The 14,425-nt window shown below is 34.8% G+C and overlaps 7 protein-coding genes and 3 non-coding genes across 10 annotated transcripts; 4 read left to right on the top strand and 6 right to left on the bottom strand. All coding sequences in view use genetic code 12, as the record gives it.

Moving 5' to 3' along the window:
- Positions 1 to 36: 36 nt before the first annotated feature.
- On the top strand, positions 37 to 2,640 carry DEHA2B11330g (DEHA2B11330p; the record flags this gene model as incomplete). The annotated part of the gene is made up of 1 exon (XM_457444.1): positions 37 to 2,640. The coding sequence occupies one exon, from the start codon at positions 37 to 39 to the stop codon at positions 2,638 to 2,640; it is 2,604 nt and encodes an 867-aa protein (XP_457444.2).
- Positions 2,641 to 2,758: 118 nt separating this feature from the next.
- Positions 2,759 to 3,742, bottom strand: DEHA2B11308g (DEHA2B11308p; the record flags this gene model as incomplete). Its single annotated transcript, XM_457443.1, has 1 exon — positions 2,759 to 3,742. One exon carries the CDS (start codon positions 3,740 to 3,742, stop codon positions 2,759 to 2,761), a length of 984 nt encoding a protein of 327 aa, XP_457443.1.
- Positions 3,743 to 4,246: 504 nt separating this feature from the next.
- On the top strand, positions 4,247 to 6,736 carry DEHA2B11286g (DEHA2B11286p; the record flags this gene model as incomplete). The annotated part of the gene is made up of 1 exon (XM_457442.1): positions 4,247 to 6,736. The coding sequence occupies one exon, from the start codon at positions 4,247 to 4,249 to the stop codon at positions 6,734 to 6,736; it is 2,490 nt and encodes an 829-aa protein (XP_457442.2).
- Positions 6,737 to 6,939: 203 nt separating this feature from the next.
- On the bottom strand, positions 6,940 to 7,552 carry DEHA2B11264g (DEHA2B11264p; the record flags this gene model as incomplete). Its single annotated transcript, XM_457441.2, has 2 exons — positions 6,940 to 7,416; positions 7,505 to 7,552. The coding sequence occupies 2 exons, from the start codon at positions 7,550 to 7,552 to the stop codon at positions 6,940 to 6,942; spliced, it is 525 nt and encodes a 174-aa protein (XP_457441.2).
- A 243-nt stretch (positions 7,553 to 7,795) lies between these two features.
- On the bottom strand, positions 7,796 to 9,262 carry DEHA2B11242g (DEHA2B11242p; the record flags this gene model as incomplete). The annotated part of the gene is made up of 2 exons (XM_457440.2): positions 7,796 to 9,154; positions 9,245 to 9,262. 2 exons carry the CDS (start codon positions 9,260 to 9,262, stop codon positions 7,796 to 7,798), a joined length of 1,377 nt encoding a protein of 458 aa, XP_457440.2.
- A 451-nt stretch (positions 9,263 to 9,713) lies between these two features.
- On the top strand, positions 9,714 to 10,832 carry DEHA2B11220g (DEHA2B11220p; the record flags this gene model as incomplete). The annotated part of the gene is made up of 1 exon (XM_457439.1): positions 9,714 to 10,832. One exon carries the CDS (start codon positions 9,714 to 9,716, stop codon positions 10,830 to 10,832), a length of 1,119 nt encoding a protein of 372 aa, XP_457439.1.
- A 180-nt stretch (positions 10,833 to 11,012) lies between these two features.
- DEHA2B11198r lies at positions 11,013 to 11,084 on the bottom strand. The gene has a single exon. It is a non-coding gene; the product is annotated as a tRNA-Cys (tRNA).
- Positions 11,085 to 11,367: 283 nt separating this feature from the next.
- DEHA2B11176g (DEHA2B11176p) lies at positions 11,368 to 13,319 on the top strand (the record flags this gene model as incomplete). Its single annotated transcript, XM_457438.2, has 2 exons — positions 11,368 to 11,475; positions 11,535 to 13,319. 2 exons carry the CDS (start codon positions 11,368 to 11,370, stop codon positions 13,317 to 13,319), a joined length of 1,893 nt encoding a protein of 630 aa, XP_457438.2.
- Positions 13,320 to 14,188: 869 nt separating this feature from the next.
- On the bottom strand, positions 14,189 to 14,259 carry DEHA2B11154r. Its single transcript has one exon. It is a non-coding gene; the product is annotated as a tRNA-Gly (tRNA).
- Positions 14,260 to 14,267: 8 nt separating this feature from the next.
- DEHA2B11132r lies at positions 14,268 to 14,341 on the bottom strand. Its single transcript has one exon. It is a non-coding gene; the product is annotated as a tRNA-Val (tRNA).
- Positions 14,342 to 14,425: the final 84 nt, after the last annotated feature.

Raw genomic sequence — 14,425 nt, 5'->3', positions numbered from 1 at the left:
AAGCTTTGATTACACCATATATAAGACGTCAGGATCATGATATTAGTGAATCAAGCTATGAGAGGAAATAAAGATAAAGATCTCGAAGCCACTGTGGGACCACAGAGTCCTCGAGGAGGCGATAAAAAGGGGACCAGGTTCAACTTTGGGGGTTTTTTGAAGAAAATCCCGCTCCCGGTAAATAAGAGGTCCAGCGAAGAAGTAAAGGAAGGGGCAGAGGGACAGACTGATCCGGTAGAGATTTCGATGTCGCCAACGGCCAAAAGCAGTCCATCGGACGAGATAGGGGTAGGAAGTAGTGGGGGCAATGTAATAGAGGGAAATAGTAACTATACCCACGAAATAATCCCAGTGGGAGACCCAAGCAGGAATAAGCTGAGATATGCCACCTTCACGGCTAAATGTATTTCGTTGGAGAATAGCGAACTTACGTCACAGATAGATCTGGACGAGCAGTCGATCGATGAGCCGCAAGATTCTGTTTTCACGCAAGTAGCCGGGCCACCACCGGTGATTATTGACAGAAAATACACGAAAAAGAAGTCGAAGAACCCCAAGTTGAGAATTAATAGCAACCAGTCGGTGACGTCCGTCGTTGATAACCCAAATCCCCGGGGTGAAGTTTTTGAAAATTACCAACACTTCGATAACTTTGAAGCATATAAACAAGACTTGGCTGAAGAGGATGATGTGGTTGAATATCTATCAGAAAGTGAGTCAGACTTGAATATCAACCCTCATCAGGAAGAAAACGCCAATGACTATAAGGTTGGGGGGTACCATCCGGTTTCTAAGGGAGAAGTATATTTCTCTCGTGATTTCCCCAATAGGGAGTACATAATATTGAGGAAGCTAGGTTGGGGTCACTTTTCGACTGTTTGGCTAGCCAAATCTAGATACAACCGGGAATTAAACCCATCTACATCGGAGGACGCTTCAGTCGATACGAATGACTATTATGTGGCTATCAAATTTGTTAAGTCGAGCGACAGTTATATGGAAGCTGCCGAAGATGAAATCAAGTTATTGAAGACTCTCGATAAGCCCCTAGTCTACGGCAAACATTTAGAAGAACAACATAAACAATTCTTTGAAAACCACAAAATTAATAAACATAACCAGCCCGTGGGTCACCCCGGATACAAACATATTATGAGGTTATTGGATGATTTCGAAGTTACAGGACCAAATGGTAAGCATATTTGTATGGTTTTCGAGGTATTGGGCGAGAATGTTTTAAATTTGATTTTCAAATCTAAGACTATCAGCAAGGATTTGAAACAGAATACCAAATCACCTATCGGAAGTAAGGATATGAAACCAGAAAATAATAAAAATTTCAAGTTATTTAAATCAAAATTGAGTTTAGGTTTAATCAATAACCCCAAGAAAGAGGTTCTGACAAGTGCCACCGACGATAATTTATCCGGTGTCGGATGCATTAAGAATAATTCTTCAGATTCTCTAACAAAGTTAATTGGGGTGCAAAAAACTTACGGGGGAATTCCATTGACACTAGTTAAACAAATTGTGAAGCAAATGTTTTTGGCTGTGGATTATATGCATCATTGTGGAATCATTCATACTGATTTGAAACCAGAGAATATATTGATTGAGATCAAAGATATCAATAATGTCATTAAAGTCATTGAGAACGAAAAAATAACTAAATTCAATGCAAAATATAAGAATAGAAAGGACAGTTCAATATCTACTGTAAACATCAATACCGATAAGATCGGACTTAATAGAGCTAATTCAACAAATCCTAAGACGAGACAAGATTCTGTGGGTTATGGATTATATAGAAAATCAAGGAATTCAGTATGCTGCAAATGTGATTCGCCTGTTAGAAGTTCAAAACCATTATCATCGAGTATTAATTCGGATACTACTTTTCAAGAAGTGTCTTTTTATGGTAATGGAAATCAGAGCAGGAAGAGCTCCATTTGTAAGATTAATGAAGGTGGAATCAGCCCTACCACCATGTCAATCTTAAAACCTAAGGTTGAAAAAAATAAGGATGACAGTGAACTTATCTCTATTAAAATTGCTGATCTCGGTAATGCAACATTTTCTCATTACCATTTTACAAATCAAATACAAACCAGACAATATAGGGCACCCGAAATAATTTTGAAACATAAAACTTGGGGCTCTTCAGCTGATATTTGGTCAATTGGATGCATTATATTTGAATTAATTACTGGGGATTATTTATTTGACCCTCATAATGGTAATAATTTTGATAAAGATGAAGACCATATGGCACAGATAGTCGAGCTATTGGGTGAATTTCCTACGCCAGATTATTTGAACAATTGCGATCTAACTTCTACATTTCTTAAGAAAGATTCTGCTGGAAAGTATTCGTTGAGAAATATTAATAAGTTGAAGTACTGGTCACTCCATGATGTTCTAGTGCAAAAGTATAAATTTGACGAGAATGATATCAACCTTCAATTAATAAATGATTTAATTTTGAAATGTTTGACATATGATCTTACTGAAAGATATGATTGCAAGTCATTAGCTAACCATCCATGGTTAAATAATGATCTTGATTTGGATAATTTTGATTTTGAAACTTCAACAAATATACCTAAGGACCATAATGATATTCCGGGGTTTACTTCATAATTGACATTATATTTAGTATTTGTTTATTGTTTTATATGTTGTTTTATATGTATTTGTTATCAAGAGCTGGTCTTTCATTTTGCATTAATTCATCACAAGAAAATAATATATATTTGTACTAGCTACTTTGAAAGTTACTTTGCTTAAATGCAAATAGGTCAATTGATTCAGAAGATGATAGGTCTAAATCAGAATCATAATCAGAATCAATATTTGGATTCCTATCTAATTTAGCTTTATAATTAGGCTTGTCTTGCTTGGTTTCATGGTTCATATTCTCAGATGAAGTAATCTTCGTTTCATTTTCTATCTCCTCAGAACCTTTGTAATCTGGACGTTCAGGGACTATCTTCTTAGTTTCCATACTGCTATCCTGTGCTTTTTCGATGGTTTTCTGTTTCTCGTTATTCTCCGAGGGGCCTTTCTTTTTATTAGCATACAATTTGTTAGACAATTTTGAATCTGAAAGCAAATCGTGAGCTGATTTCATTTTGAATCCCGTATCTTCTTCATCTTCTAAAGTATAGTCTAATTTGACACGAGGCTTCTTCGCTTTCTTTGCTTTCTTCTTCGCAGGTTCTGCAATATGCTCCTTTGATTCAACTAGGTCATCAAAATATTGTACCAAGATCTTAATATCTGTTATTTCTGCAGGGTACATTGGAGTTTCCTCCGATTTAAGCTCACTTTCATTGATTTTTACTACATTGTAGATCGAGTCGCCCATTATTTTGCCGAATAATACGTAATTGTTATTGAACTCTGGTGTAGGTTTCAACGTTATGAATAATGAATCAACATTATTAGAATTTCGTTTATCATCATGCACAGCACCCACCAAACCTCTCTTATTGAATTTCAAACGTGAATGAAATTCATCCTTTAGCTTTAATGTCGCAGGTTCTTTGATTTTGCTTGTTTGGACCAAGTAATCCTTTATCACCTTATTAAATGTTGTACCAATATATTTTTTATCTAAACAATTCTGAATGAACACTCTAGTAATATTGGGCACTTCCTTGGCCCATAATTCAATCTCAATAGGCCCTTTCGTTGTTATAAGAGCCACTTTGGCCGTAGTAGCAGGTTCTAAAGAGCTCATCGAGTATGCTGCAATGCTTATACTGAAGAAAGTTGTGAAATTTCGCTACGCATTTATGTCAAGCTTCGAGCATCTTATTTGCCAGTGATCCAATATCTACGATTATTATCATCTTGGGCAATATATAATGACTACATTATCACTAGCAACCAATTAAGATGTTAATGATACAGAAGGGAGTTATATTAATCCATAATCGTACATTCTTCATGCACCTCAATTTCCCCCAATTTCTAACTACTATTTTCAGTCTTGGTTTTTTTTTTCCGGAAACCAGCTCTCTCTCTCTCTCTCTCTCCCAACTCTTGAGCCCCCTCTACCATCTCTAAATAGAAGATGATTATTGAATGGACAACAATTGTATATATCGGCCATATTTAGTAAGGTGAAATGGTGGTCGTGTATATACCAGAATATGATTAGGCACTTCAACACGTAGTCTTCAAAATAAACATTAGTACTATAGGAAACATCACGAAGGCTAACTGACAGAAATTTCTTATAATGGGTTCATTGAAATCGTTTATCAAAGCGGTCAGAAAGTCCAAGACGATTGCCGATGAACGGGCGGTGGTTATGAAGGAATCGGCATCTATTAGAACATCATTTAGAGATGCTAAATTAGATCAGACTACCAGAAGAATCAATATTTCCAAGTTATTATACTTATACATTATGGGTGAAAAGACACATTTTGGACAGGTTGAATGTATTAAATTACTAGCATCGCCACGTTTTGCTGATAAAAGGTTGGGATATATGGCTACCATGTTGTTACTAGATGAGAACCAAGAAGTTTTAACATTGTTGACTAACTCGTTGGATAACGACATGCAACACCCTAATGCATTCATTGTGGGATTAGCCTTATGCTGTTTAGGTAATATCGCTTCTCCGGAATTAGCACGAGATTTGTACACTAATGTTGACAAGATTATCACGACTAATAACCTTTATTTGAAGAAGAAGGCTTGCATTGTGGCAGCAAAATTAATTGAAAAGGACCCAGATTTATCTGAAATATTCATGCCTAAAGTTCCGCAATTGATATCTGATAAGCTGCCGGGAGTCTTATTGGGTGCATTAAGGTTGATTCAAGCATTATATTTTGCAAGTCCTGAACACAGAGAAAACTTGATTAAAACTATACCAAAAATCGTTGGGCATTTGAAGAGAGTAGCGAGCAGTGGCTATATCCCTGACTATGATGTTTTAGGGATTCTGGATCCTTTCCTTCAGGTTTCTTTACTAACAACGATAAGAATTTTAGCGGTAGATGAAAACTGCCCTCCTAAATATTTAGAAGAAATTAATGATATTTTAACACAAGTTGCGTCCAATATCGAAAGTGGTAAAAATGCAGCTCATGCAATTTTGTATGAGTGTGTAAAGACAATTTTTGCTATCCAATCCGACCAGTCTTTGAAGATTTTAGGTGTGAACTTATTGGGAAAATTTTTGTCTACCAAGGACAACAATACAAGATATGTTGCTCTCGATACATTATTGACGGTCATTAATATCGAACCATTGGCGGTACAAAGGCACAGGACTACCATCGTTAATTGTTTATCTGATGGCGATATTTCGATTAGAAGAAGAGCTTTGGAATTATCATTTGCTATATTGAACGAACAAAATATCCGGGTGTTAGTAAGAGAAATATTGTTATTCTTAGAGAATTGTCGAGACAATGAATTGAAACCGTATATTTCTTCCCAGTTGACGACAGCGGCTAATAAGTTTGCTCCAAATGAAAAGTGGCATTTTGATACTTTGATAAGGATGCTTAAACTTTCTGGTAATTTTATCACCCCAGACATTATTTCAAACATTTTAGCATTGATTATGCAATGCAATGATTTGGAATTGAAGAAGCATGTAGTCGGCAGATTATTATCGTTATGTTTAGAAGACTCAACGCAATATGGTTTATCATTAATAACTGTTTGGTGTTTAGGGGAATATGTTGATCTAATTTTGGATGGTAATGTTGAAGTCAACGGTAAACAAGTACCAGTTACCGATAAATTAATTTTGAAACTAATCGATGAGTTGATTAACAACTCGACATACTCTGATCAAGAAACCGTTCACTTGGTTACATATATATTAACGGCTATAATAAAGTTATCAATCAAATTCAAAAACCCAGACTCTATTGAGAAATTGAGATTAATTTTGAATTCAAGAGCATATGATAATAACTTGGAAATCCAAATTAGAGCAGCAGAGTACCAAGAAATATTTGCTCAGGATACACAATTGAAGAAGGGATTATTGGCAAGAATGCCAGCTCCAAAAATTAAAGCGAGAGAATCCTTATCGTTGCAGAATACCAATACCCATAGAACTAAACCTGCTGGTCATAGTCATAATGATGCAGGTGTTCCTTCGTCAACTAATGATTTGTTAGATCTTTTGGATGATAATAATGACGCTTCAAATGTTTCCAACAATCATCAACCTATAAGTAACAACGATTTATTATCAGACTTGTTTGCAGGACCCAGTAATCCAACACAATCACAAGCGTCATCTCATGCGAAGTCTTCTAATAATGGAAGTATACTAGATTTGTTTGACTCACCATCAGCGGCTCAATCACCTGTTCAGTCCAACTTTGAATTAGCACAATCATCCGCACAACTTATTAATGCATTCTCTAATTCAAATATTGCGATTTCTTTCTTACCTAAGTCGTTTCCACAGAATGGCCAGGCAACGATGGAAGCACATATAAAATCGAATTCCCCAAGTTCTTCGATTGAGCAATTCCAGCTTTTAATTGCCGTCCCTAAGACTCAAAAGTTATCAATATCATCAACTTCCGGAGGAGATACTTTGGTAAATGGCTCCGACATAAAGCAGGTATTGAAGATTGTTGGTAAACAAGGATCGAAGGTAAAATTAAGAGTAAAAGCTAAATACATTTTAAACGGTGAAACAGTTGAAGATTTGTTCGACTTTGCTGGGTTCAGTCTGACATTATGATTGTCAATAGTCTAAATTACATTATAGATAATAAAAAAAAGATTTATTCGATAAAAAAAGTAGAATAAATAGGTTATAATAAAGAACAGTCACCTATAGTACTTGGATTAACACGTAATAAAGAACTGTCACCTATATAGTACTCAGGTAAAAAATCAACTCAAAACGAAAGCAAACTCGTTTGTTTGTAGCAATAAACCGAATTAGCTAGCTAATAATTCGACAGAAGATGAAACACCTTGAGCAGCATTGTTAATATCTTGAGCGAACTTCTTGTTGTTAACAATGTATCTTCTGGAAAATGGCTTGATAGCAGCATTGTACACGGTTACAGCACCACCGGTAGATGGAATACCAATGTAAACCAAGAAAACAGTCTTGAACAAGTAGTAGAATGGAATCCAGTACAAGATAGCCTTAGACCAGAATTCAACAACATTGAAAGTTGCGAAAACAACCCAGTAGGTCAATAACTGAGTGTCATCTGAAGTGGTGGTACTTTCTAACGCGAGTAAAGAGAAGTATCCTGGGATAACTAATCCAGCAATGTTAGACAAAAGTTGACCAACACCACCAATGTTCAAGAAAATTAAAACAAAGTAAAGACCAAATCCACCTAAGATAGCGTATGATCTTGGTAATCCGGTTTTGAGTTCGAATTGTCTTAAGATTTGAAGATCCTTGGTTTTCTATGTAATTGATTAGTATATGTTAAATTTATTTGGCTTCCCACTAGGTGGTCCCTAAGTGCACAATACGGGTACATACTTCGTCAATAGTAGATAAAAAGCTCTTTGCTTGATTTTGGTACGACATATTTAAATAATTACTTTGATAGTTAGATTCACGATACAATTGATTTAAAAATAGATAAATTGATTTAAAGAATCTGGTGTCAAATATTTATATGAAATGGACGATTGCTTCTGAATCTGTTTTCGAGTTACAACGAAATTCCTGTCGATGGTTGTATGCAGTCCTGAAATAACCTACTTAACACAATTACACAATGACGTTTTATTTAGAGTATAATAAGTTATTTGTACTATATAAAGAGGATCATTTCTTACCTTTGCCAGACTTCGCATTGCCTTCGAAACCGGCTCTCTTTTTCTTACTATTGGCGAAGTTGTTAATAGTACCGGTAAACTTACGTAATTTTGGTTGCTGCTTACCCTTTTTACCTTTATTATCTTTTCTTGCTTTCAAGTTCTCTTCTCTTCTCTTCAGTCTTGCTGAAACCGTATCTTTTACTATTTGCTTTCTTTCCTTCCACTCGATTTCGCTCTTCAATTTTTGCTTTTCCTTTCTTTTGAGGGCTTTCTTCAAGAGTTTTTCGTCGTCTTTGACTTTAACACCTTCAGCCTGCGAAATCACTCTTTGCCATTGGTCCTTTTCCTTCTGTTTTTCTTGTTCTTCTGGGGTTAAATGCGATAATTTATGCTTCTTCTGCTCTAATTTTAATAGATGCGCTTTGATGTCGTTATTCGCAGGGCCTTTGAGCTTCTTCTTTTCGGCGGTGGAGCGAATATTGCTTAAATCAGACGTGACTCTGGATCCGTCGTTGAATGTTATGTTTCCATATAATACTGATTTGTCTTGTTTGGCATCTGCATCGTCATCGGAATCCGAGTCCGAAGCCTCGTCGTCGTCTTCGTCTTCGTCCAATGCCGCAAGTTTTCTCTTTAATTTTTCTTGTCTTCTTAACTCGTCCTTTCTTTTACGTTCTTCCAAGATTTGGTCCCTTGATTTTGCTACTCCTGTCTTAGAACCAGGCGCCTTTCTCTTTTCTTTTAAAACACTAATTTTAGCTGACAACTTTTCTCTCAACTTGGCTAAGTTCTCCTTCTTCTTCTTTTGTTCTTCAGGAGATAATTCCTTCTTATTCGTCTTTTTATTTGGTTTATCGTTGGTCTTCTCAACCTTACCAGACCCATCTGCTGAAAGCTCGTTTCCATCGTCATCGAACACTAATTGAGTACTATTTTGTATTAAAGAGTCCGATGCCTCGTCCTTTTCTTCTTCCTGTTCGTATTCATCTGCTTGTTCTTCTTGGCCGTTCGAATTCATGCTATCTTCCTCGTCATCGTCATCTACATCCATGTCTGGAATTTCAACTTCATCACTGTCATCATCGACTATTGGTTTTGGTAGCTTATCCTTCGATGGCAAACTAACTTTTTTGGCCGTCTTAGACTTGTTATCCATCACATCTTTGGCACTGGCATGCGAATTGCTATAATCATCTGCATCCTCTCTCGAGGTAGGATCTAATTTAGCTCTTTTGTTCTGTTGCATTTCTTGCTTCGACTTTTTCTTCTGTTGCCATTGGTCTTGTGTTGCATCGTCGTAGTAATATTTAGCAGGTATTAACGATAATAAGCCATCAAATGCCGTTGAATGGGTTTTTAACCTCTCCTAAAAATCTGTTAGTCTTTTCTGATCGCAACATATATTGATACACAACTCCTTCCAGCGCATAGCTTAACGCCCGAGCAAATAACATACTTCTAATGAATTACTCATATCCTCAAATTGGGACAAATTTTATCTATTTACGTATTATAGAGGTGATATGCCTAATTATATATACTTTCCATATACTCTTTATGTCTCTATAGGAAAAAAAAATATTCCCATCGCAATTGCAGCCCTGGCCTCAATCCCATCAATTTTCATAGAGAGAACTAGACATTAATCTAAACCTTAATGCTATTGAGTTTTTTCCCCTGATATACTCCCATAATGAATCTAGAGGTATACATGTGTCGTATTAGGACCATTATGAAAGGTTCAGAGGGCATTTTCATAGCTTTTCAAGCTTGTTAGAGGAAGAGTATATATGAGCACATTTATGTATGGTAACTATACTCTCAATTACGCACACAATCTAATACTCGCTATACTCCTTTCTATTAATGTAAGGTGTTCTTAAGTAAGAGAAGGTAATCAAGCATTGGCAATTCGTACTTGAAACATGGATCCACTTGCAAAGTATTTGGCACTTTCATTACCCCAATCTATCAACGCTCGGGAATGGTTAGAGCAAAGTTTGAATGGGGGGAAATCTTCATTATATAAGTTTGTATTACCAGATTTCCAAATAGGGACGTTGGATTCGTTGGTTCAACAAAGTGATGAATTAAATAAGCTAGACTCACAATTGAGCACATCGGTTGCTAAAGTTGTTGATATTTTAAATTCAGTTACCCAATCGTCGTCATCAAAAACTGTTAACGGAAAGCAAGTTTTGAATTATGTTGAATCATTTCAGTGGAATACTTCCAAGTATAGATTAGATAAACCACTTACACAATTGGTGAGTTTGATTTCTAACGAAGCCATTACGTTGGACAATGATGTGAGAAGCTCGTATCAGACATACCAAAATGCCAAGTCGAACTTTTTGGCTGCAGATAGAAAGAAAAATGGAGATTTATCGATAAAGTCTCTCCATGAGATCGTTAGACCAGAATATTTTGTGTTAGACTCGGAGCATTTAATTACTGTATTAATAGCGGTTCCTAAGAATTTGATTTCTGATTTCGAAAAATCGTACGAAACCTTAACCGAATTTGTCATACCAAGATCTGCTAAAGTTATAGCAACTGACCAAGAATATTCTTTGTACACAGTCACCTTGTTCAAGAAGTATCAACAGGACTTCATTAACCAAGCAAGAGAACATAAATGGCATCCACGTAATGACTTTGTTTATTCTGAAGAAACCTTAAACAACTTGAGAAAAGAATTTGATTTAAGTAAAGCAACAGAATCTAAATCTAAGAATGACTTGATTCGTTTGGCCACCACAGCATACTCGGATATTTTTGCTGGTTGGGTCCATATTAAGGCTATAAGAATTTATGTTGAATCTGTTTTGAGATATGGTTTACCTCCACAATTCGACTGTTATTTAATTAAATTTGACAAGGCAAATTTTAAGAATATGAGCAAATCTAAGAAAGAATTGGTTTCTAAGTTCGGCTACTTAGGTGGTGACGGAATGAATAATAACGCAAACCTTCAAGAATATGCCTCGTTAGTGGATACTGAATATGAGCCGTTTGTCTTGTACGAAATGGAGATAGTCTAGTGCATATCTACACTATTAATGCAAATACTTTGTGCTAGTCAAATTTCTTTGAATTAAATTTCATTTCATAGTTTCAATTTCTAATTCCTTGTTTCTCGCTAACTAATCGATTATACAATTATATATTATAAGTAGTATCTTTATATGATAAAACTATACAATTAACAAAAAAAAAATTTTAGCTCGCACTCAGGATCGAACTAAGGACCAACAGATTTGCAATCTGCTGCGCTACCACTGCGCCATACGAGCTAAATTCCAATGTACATTGAGTCAGAAATAACATAATTACTATCTATTTTCTATACTCCTTATTAGTTTATCTCTCAGAATATCACAAGAATTGTCACACATAAGTGGCATAAATCAAAACATAATCACTAGATGTTTGTATCTATGAAGTATTTCTAATCTGTATGCAATCAAACTATCACGTTTGGAACATTAAAAATTGGTACACAAAATTATCTCAATAATATTTACGAAAGTGATTTTAATATCGCTTTATCTAATCATCCTTATACAGTAGTTGAACATGTCTGATGAAGAAGATTTCCTATCTGAAGAATCATATGAATTCGAGTTTGAAGAAGATGAGGATGATGGCGTAGAGGAAAATGAAAATCATCAGGATTATGGAATGGTGAGTAGAAATTCAATGGCAAGTTTGAACCAAAATACTAACAATTTAAGGAAAATAAGTATTACAATGCAAAAGGCTTGAAAGACGATGACCCAGAAAGAGCAATTAAGGAATTGAGAGTGATAATAGAAGCAGATTCGACCGATGAAGAGAATATTGAATGGATATTTAAATCATATAAGCAATTGATGAAAATCAACTTCAGCAAGCAGAGATATGATGAGACACTCAAATACTTCGAGAAATTAACAGAAATAATGCTGAAAGTAAATAAAAACTACTCAGAAGAATCTATGAGTAAAATATTGAATAATTATTCCCTTGCAAATGATAAACAATTCGTGTCTAGGTTATATGATATAATCTTGGATTTTTTGGATCAATCAAGTGGATCTGAACAATATAATGATAGATTGTGGTTAAAGATTAATATAAATAAATTGAATATACTATTAGAAAACAGAGAATTTGATAAATGTTCTGGCTTAATCAAACTGATAAATCACACGCTACTGCTAGTATCAGAAACAACAAGAAATTCATATTCTTTAGAAGTAATTGCTGCCGAAATTGAATACTACTCACAACTGAATAGAGCTAGTCTTTCAGAATTGAACCAACTATATAGAAAAAGTATGACGATCACAACGGCTGTAACACATCCGAAGATTATGGGAACAATTCGAGAATGTGGAGCAAAGGTTCATTTCTACCGAGGTAATTATGAAAAGGCAAGGTTAGAATTCTATGAATGTTTTAAGAATTTTGACGAGACTGGTTCTCCGTTAAAGAAAAAAATACTCAAGTACCTAACACTTTGTTCTATGTTAGCTGAAAATGAGGTGAACCCGTTTGAGTCACAAGAGACTCAAACATACTCTCAATTGTCGGAATATACAAACTTAATTCTTCTCATTAAATGCTATGATGAATTAGACTTACAAGGTTTCAATGGAATTATAGAAAAAATTAAAGCTGAAAACGACCCATTGGCCAACGATGAAATTTTCAATTTTGCTTCTAATAGGATACTAGAGAACTTAAGATCCAAAATAATAATAAACTTGTTGAAGTCGTATAGAATAATCAAATTTGAGTATATCACAAAGAAATTGAATATCAATCAAGAGCAATTAGAAGAAATGATATTAAAGTTAGCAAGCAATGGTAAGCTATTAAATGCAAAGTTGGATTTCATTAGTGGGTATATTGAAATCGATTCAAAGCAAAAGATGAGCCCCTTACCATTGACTATCGATTCAAAGGAGATATATCACAATATGAGATGCTTGGATGCGATCAATATGAATGGTGATATTTCAGATAATAATGATTCATCTGATGTCAAGTATGATGTGGATGACAGTATGGAAATTGATACCGATTCGAGGCCCAGAACAGCAACTTCCATTTTTGAGCAAGATGCATCATCACCATCTCCTAATAAGAAACAGCGTAGAGAATCTATTCTCTCAAAAATCTTGTTGTTTAATGATATGCCTTCGCTCGAAGAAGAATGGTTTGCTGTCATTGATTCTTGGTACAAATACATATCAAGTGCTATTCCCGCCCAAATGAAAGACGAGCTATCCCAAAAAGATCAAATATTTTCTGAACAGCGTGCTGAAAATGCATCCAACAATAATCTTGTTAGTATGAATGTTAATGAGCTTAACCCAGATCATAGTAATAGAAATAGTATTACTCAGAGGCCTACTAATATAGCTCAAACATCGATAGATGAAAGCAGTGAATTCTCAGGGATTGACCGAATCGATACTTTAATCAACTGGTGCAGAGAGCTTCGTCATTATCAAAATAAATTGAGTACAGTGTATAGCTAATTTCTATAGCATTTGTCTGGAACCCTAAACAGATTTATGCGCAAATTTGTGAATATTTGTGTAATTTAAATACTGCTTGAGCAGGACTATAAAAGTTTTTTTTTTTCAATCAAACTGGCTTTTATTTATTTTCTTTCAACACTATTATAAGATTTAATTGTATGTAACATAACTATGTGCATTGCTTATAAGGAATATGAAGAACATATATGATTAGAATTAACATGCGTTATCGTCATGATTTTACCCATTTTACAATGTCTCGGGTTTAAATTGAAATCAACTAACACCTACATGAAGTGTTCCAATATTCTTTAAAAGTTTTAGATTGTGATCAGAAAACATATACTAACTAATAAAAACAGTCTTCGTATTCATTAATATCTATCAACAAGTAATAAATAACGTTACATCCAAATTAAGACAACTTGTAGAAAATTTTCAACCCTTCAATGTAGTTTACCTGGTTCTTCATTATTCAGCTTATTCAATGCAATTTAAACATGCTTTGAATTGATTGTTATCGTATTGACACATCCAAACTGGAAATAGTAAATACTCTCTTATTGTTTTATTCGTTCTACTGCTCAATTAATTAGTTATGAATTAGTATTAACAAACGTTATTTTAATTGGTATATTATAAATAAAGCTAATGCAAATAATAAAGGTAAGAATACAACAATACATTGCAATTAATTTATCATATCTTACTATATAGAACCTTTGTACGTTTTCTTACTATTATATATTTAAATTAATAAAATATATTATCCATTCTGCTACACAACCTATAAATCATATTAATGATAAGGTAAGGAACTTTACGTAGGCAAAAACATTTCCTTTTAGAGGACTGATAAAAAAATATGCGCAAACCCGGAATCGAACCGGGGGCCCAACGATGGCAACGTTGGATTTTACCACTAAACCATTTGCGCCTACTAACTGATTTCGCCCAGGATCGAACTGGGGACGTTCTGCGTGTTAAGCAGATGCCATAACCAACTAGACCACGAAACCAATTATTGGAATCTAAAGAAATTGAAGTTTTTATAACTTGGTAACGAAAAACCTGTTATCATTCAGTTTTAAATGGCTAACACA

The sequence above is a fragment of the Debaryomyces hansenii genome (genome assembly GCF_000006445.2).
Source record: "Debaryomyces hansenii CBS767 chromosome B complete sequence".
Classification (NCBI taxonomy): Eukaryota; Fungi; Ascomycota; class Pichiomycetes; order Serinales; family Debaryomycetaceae; genus Debaryomyces; species Debaryomyces hansenii.
This window is presented reverse-complemented; position numbering and strand designations above follow the sequence as displayed.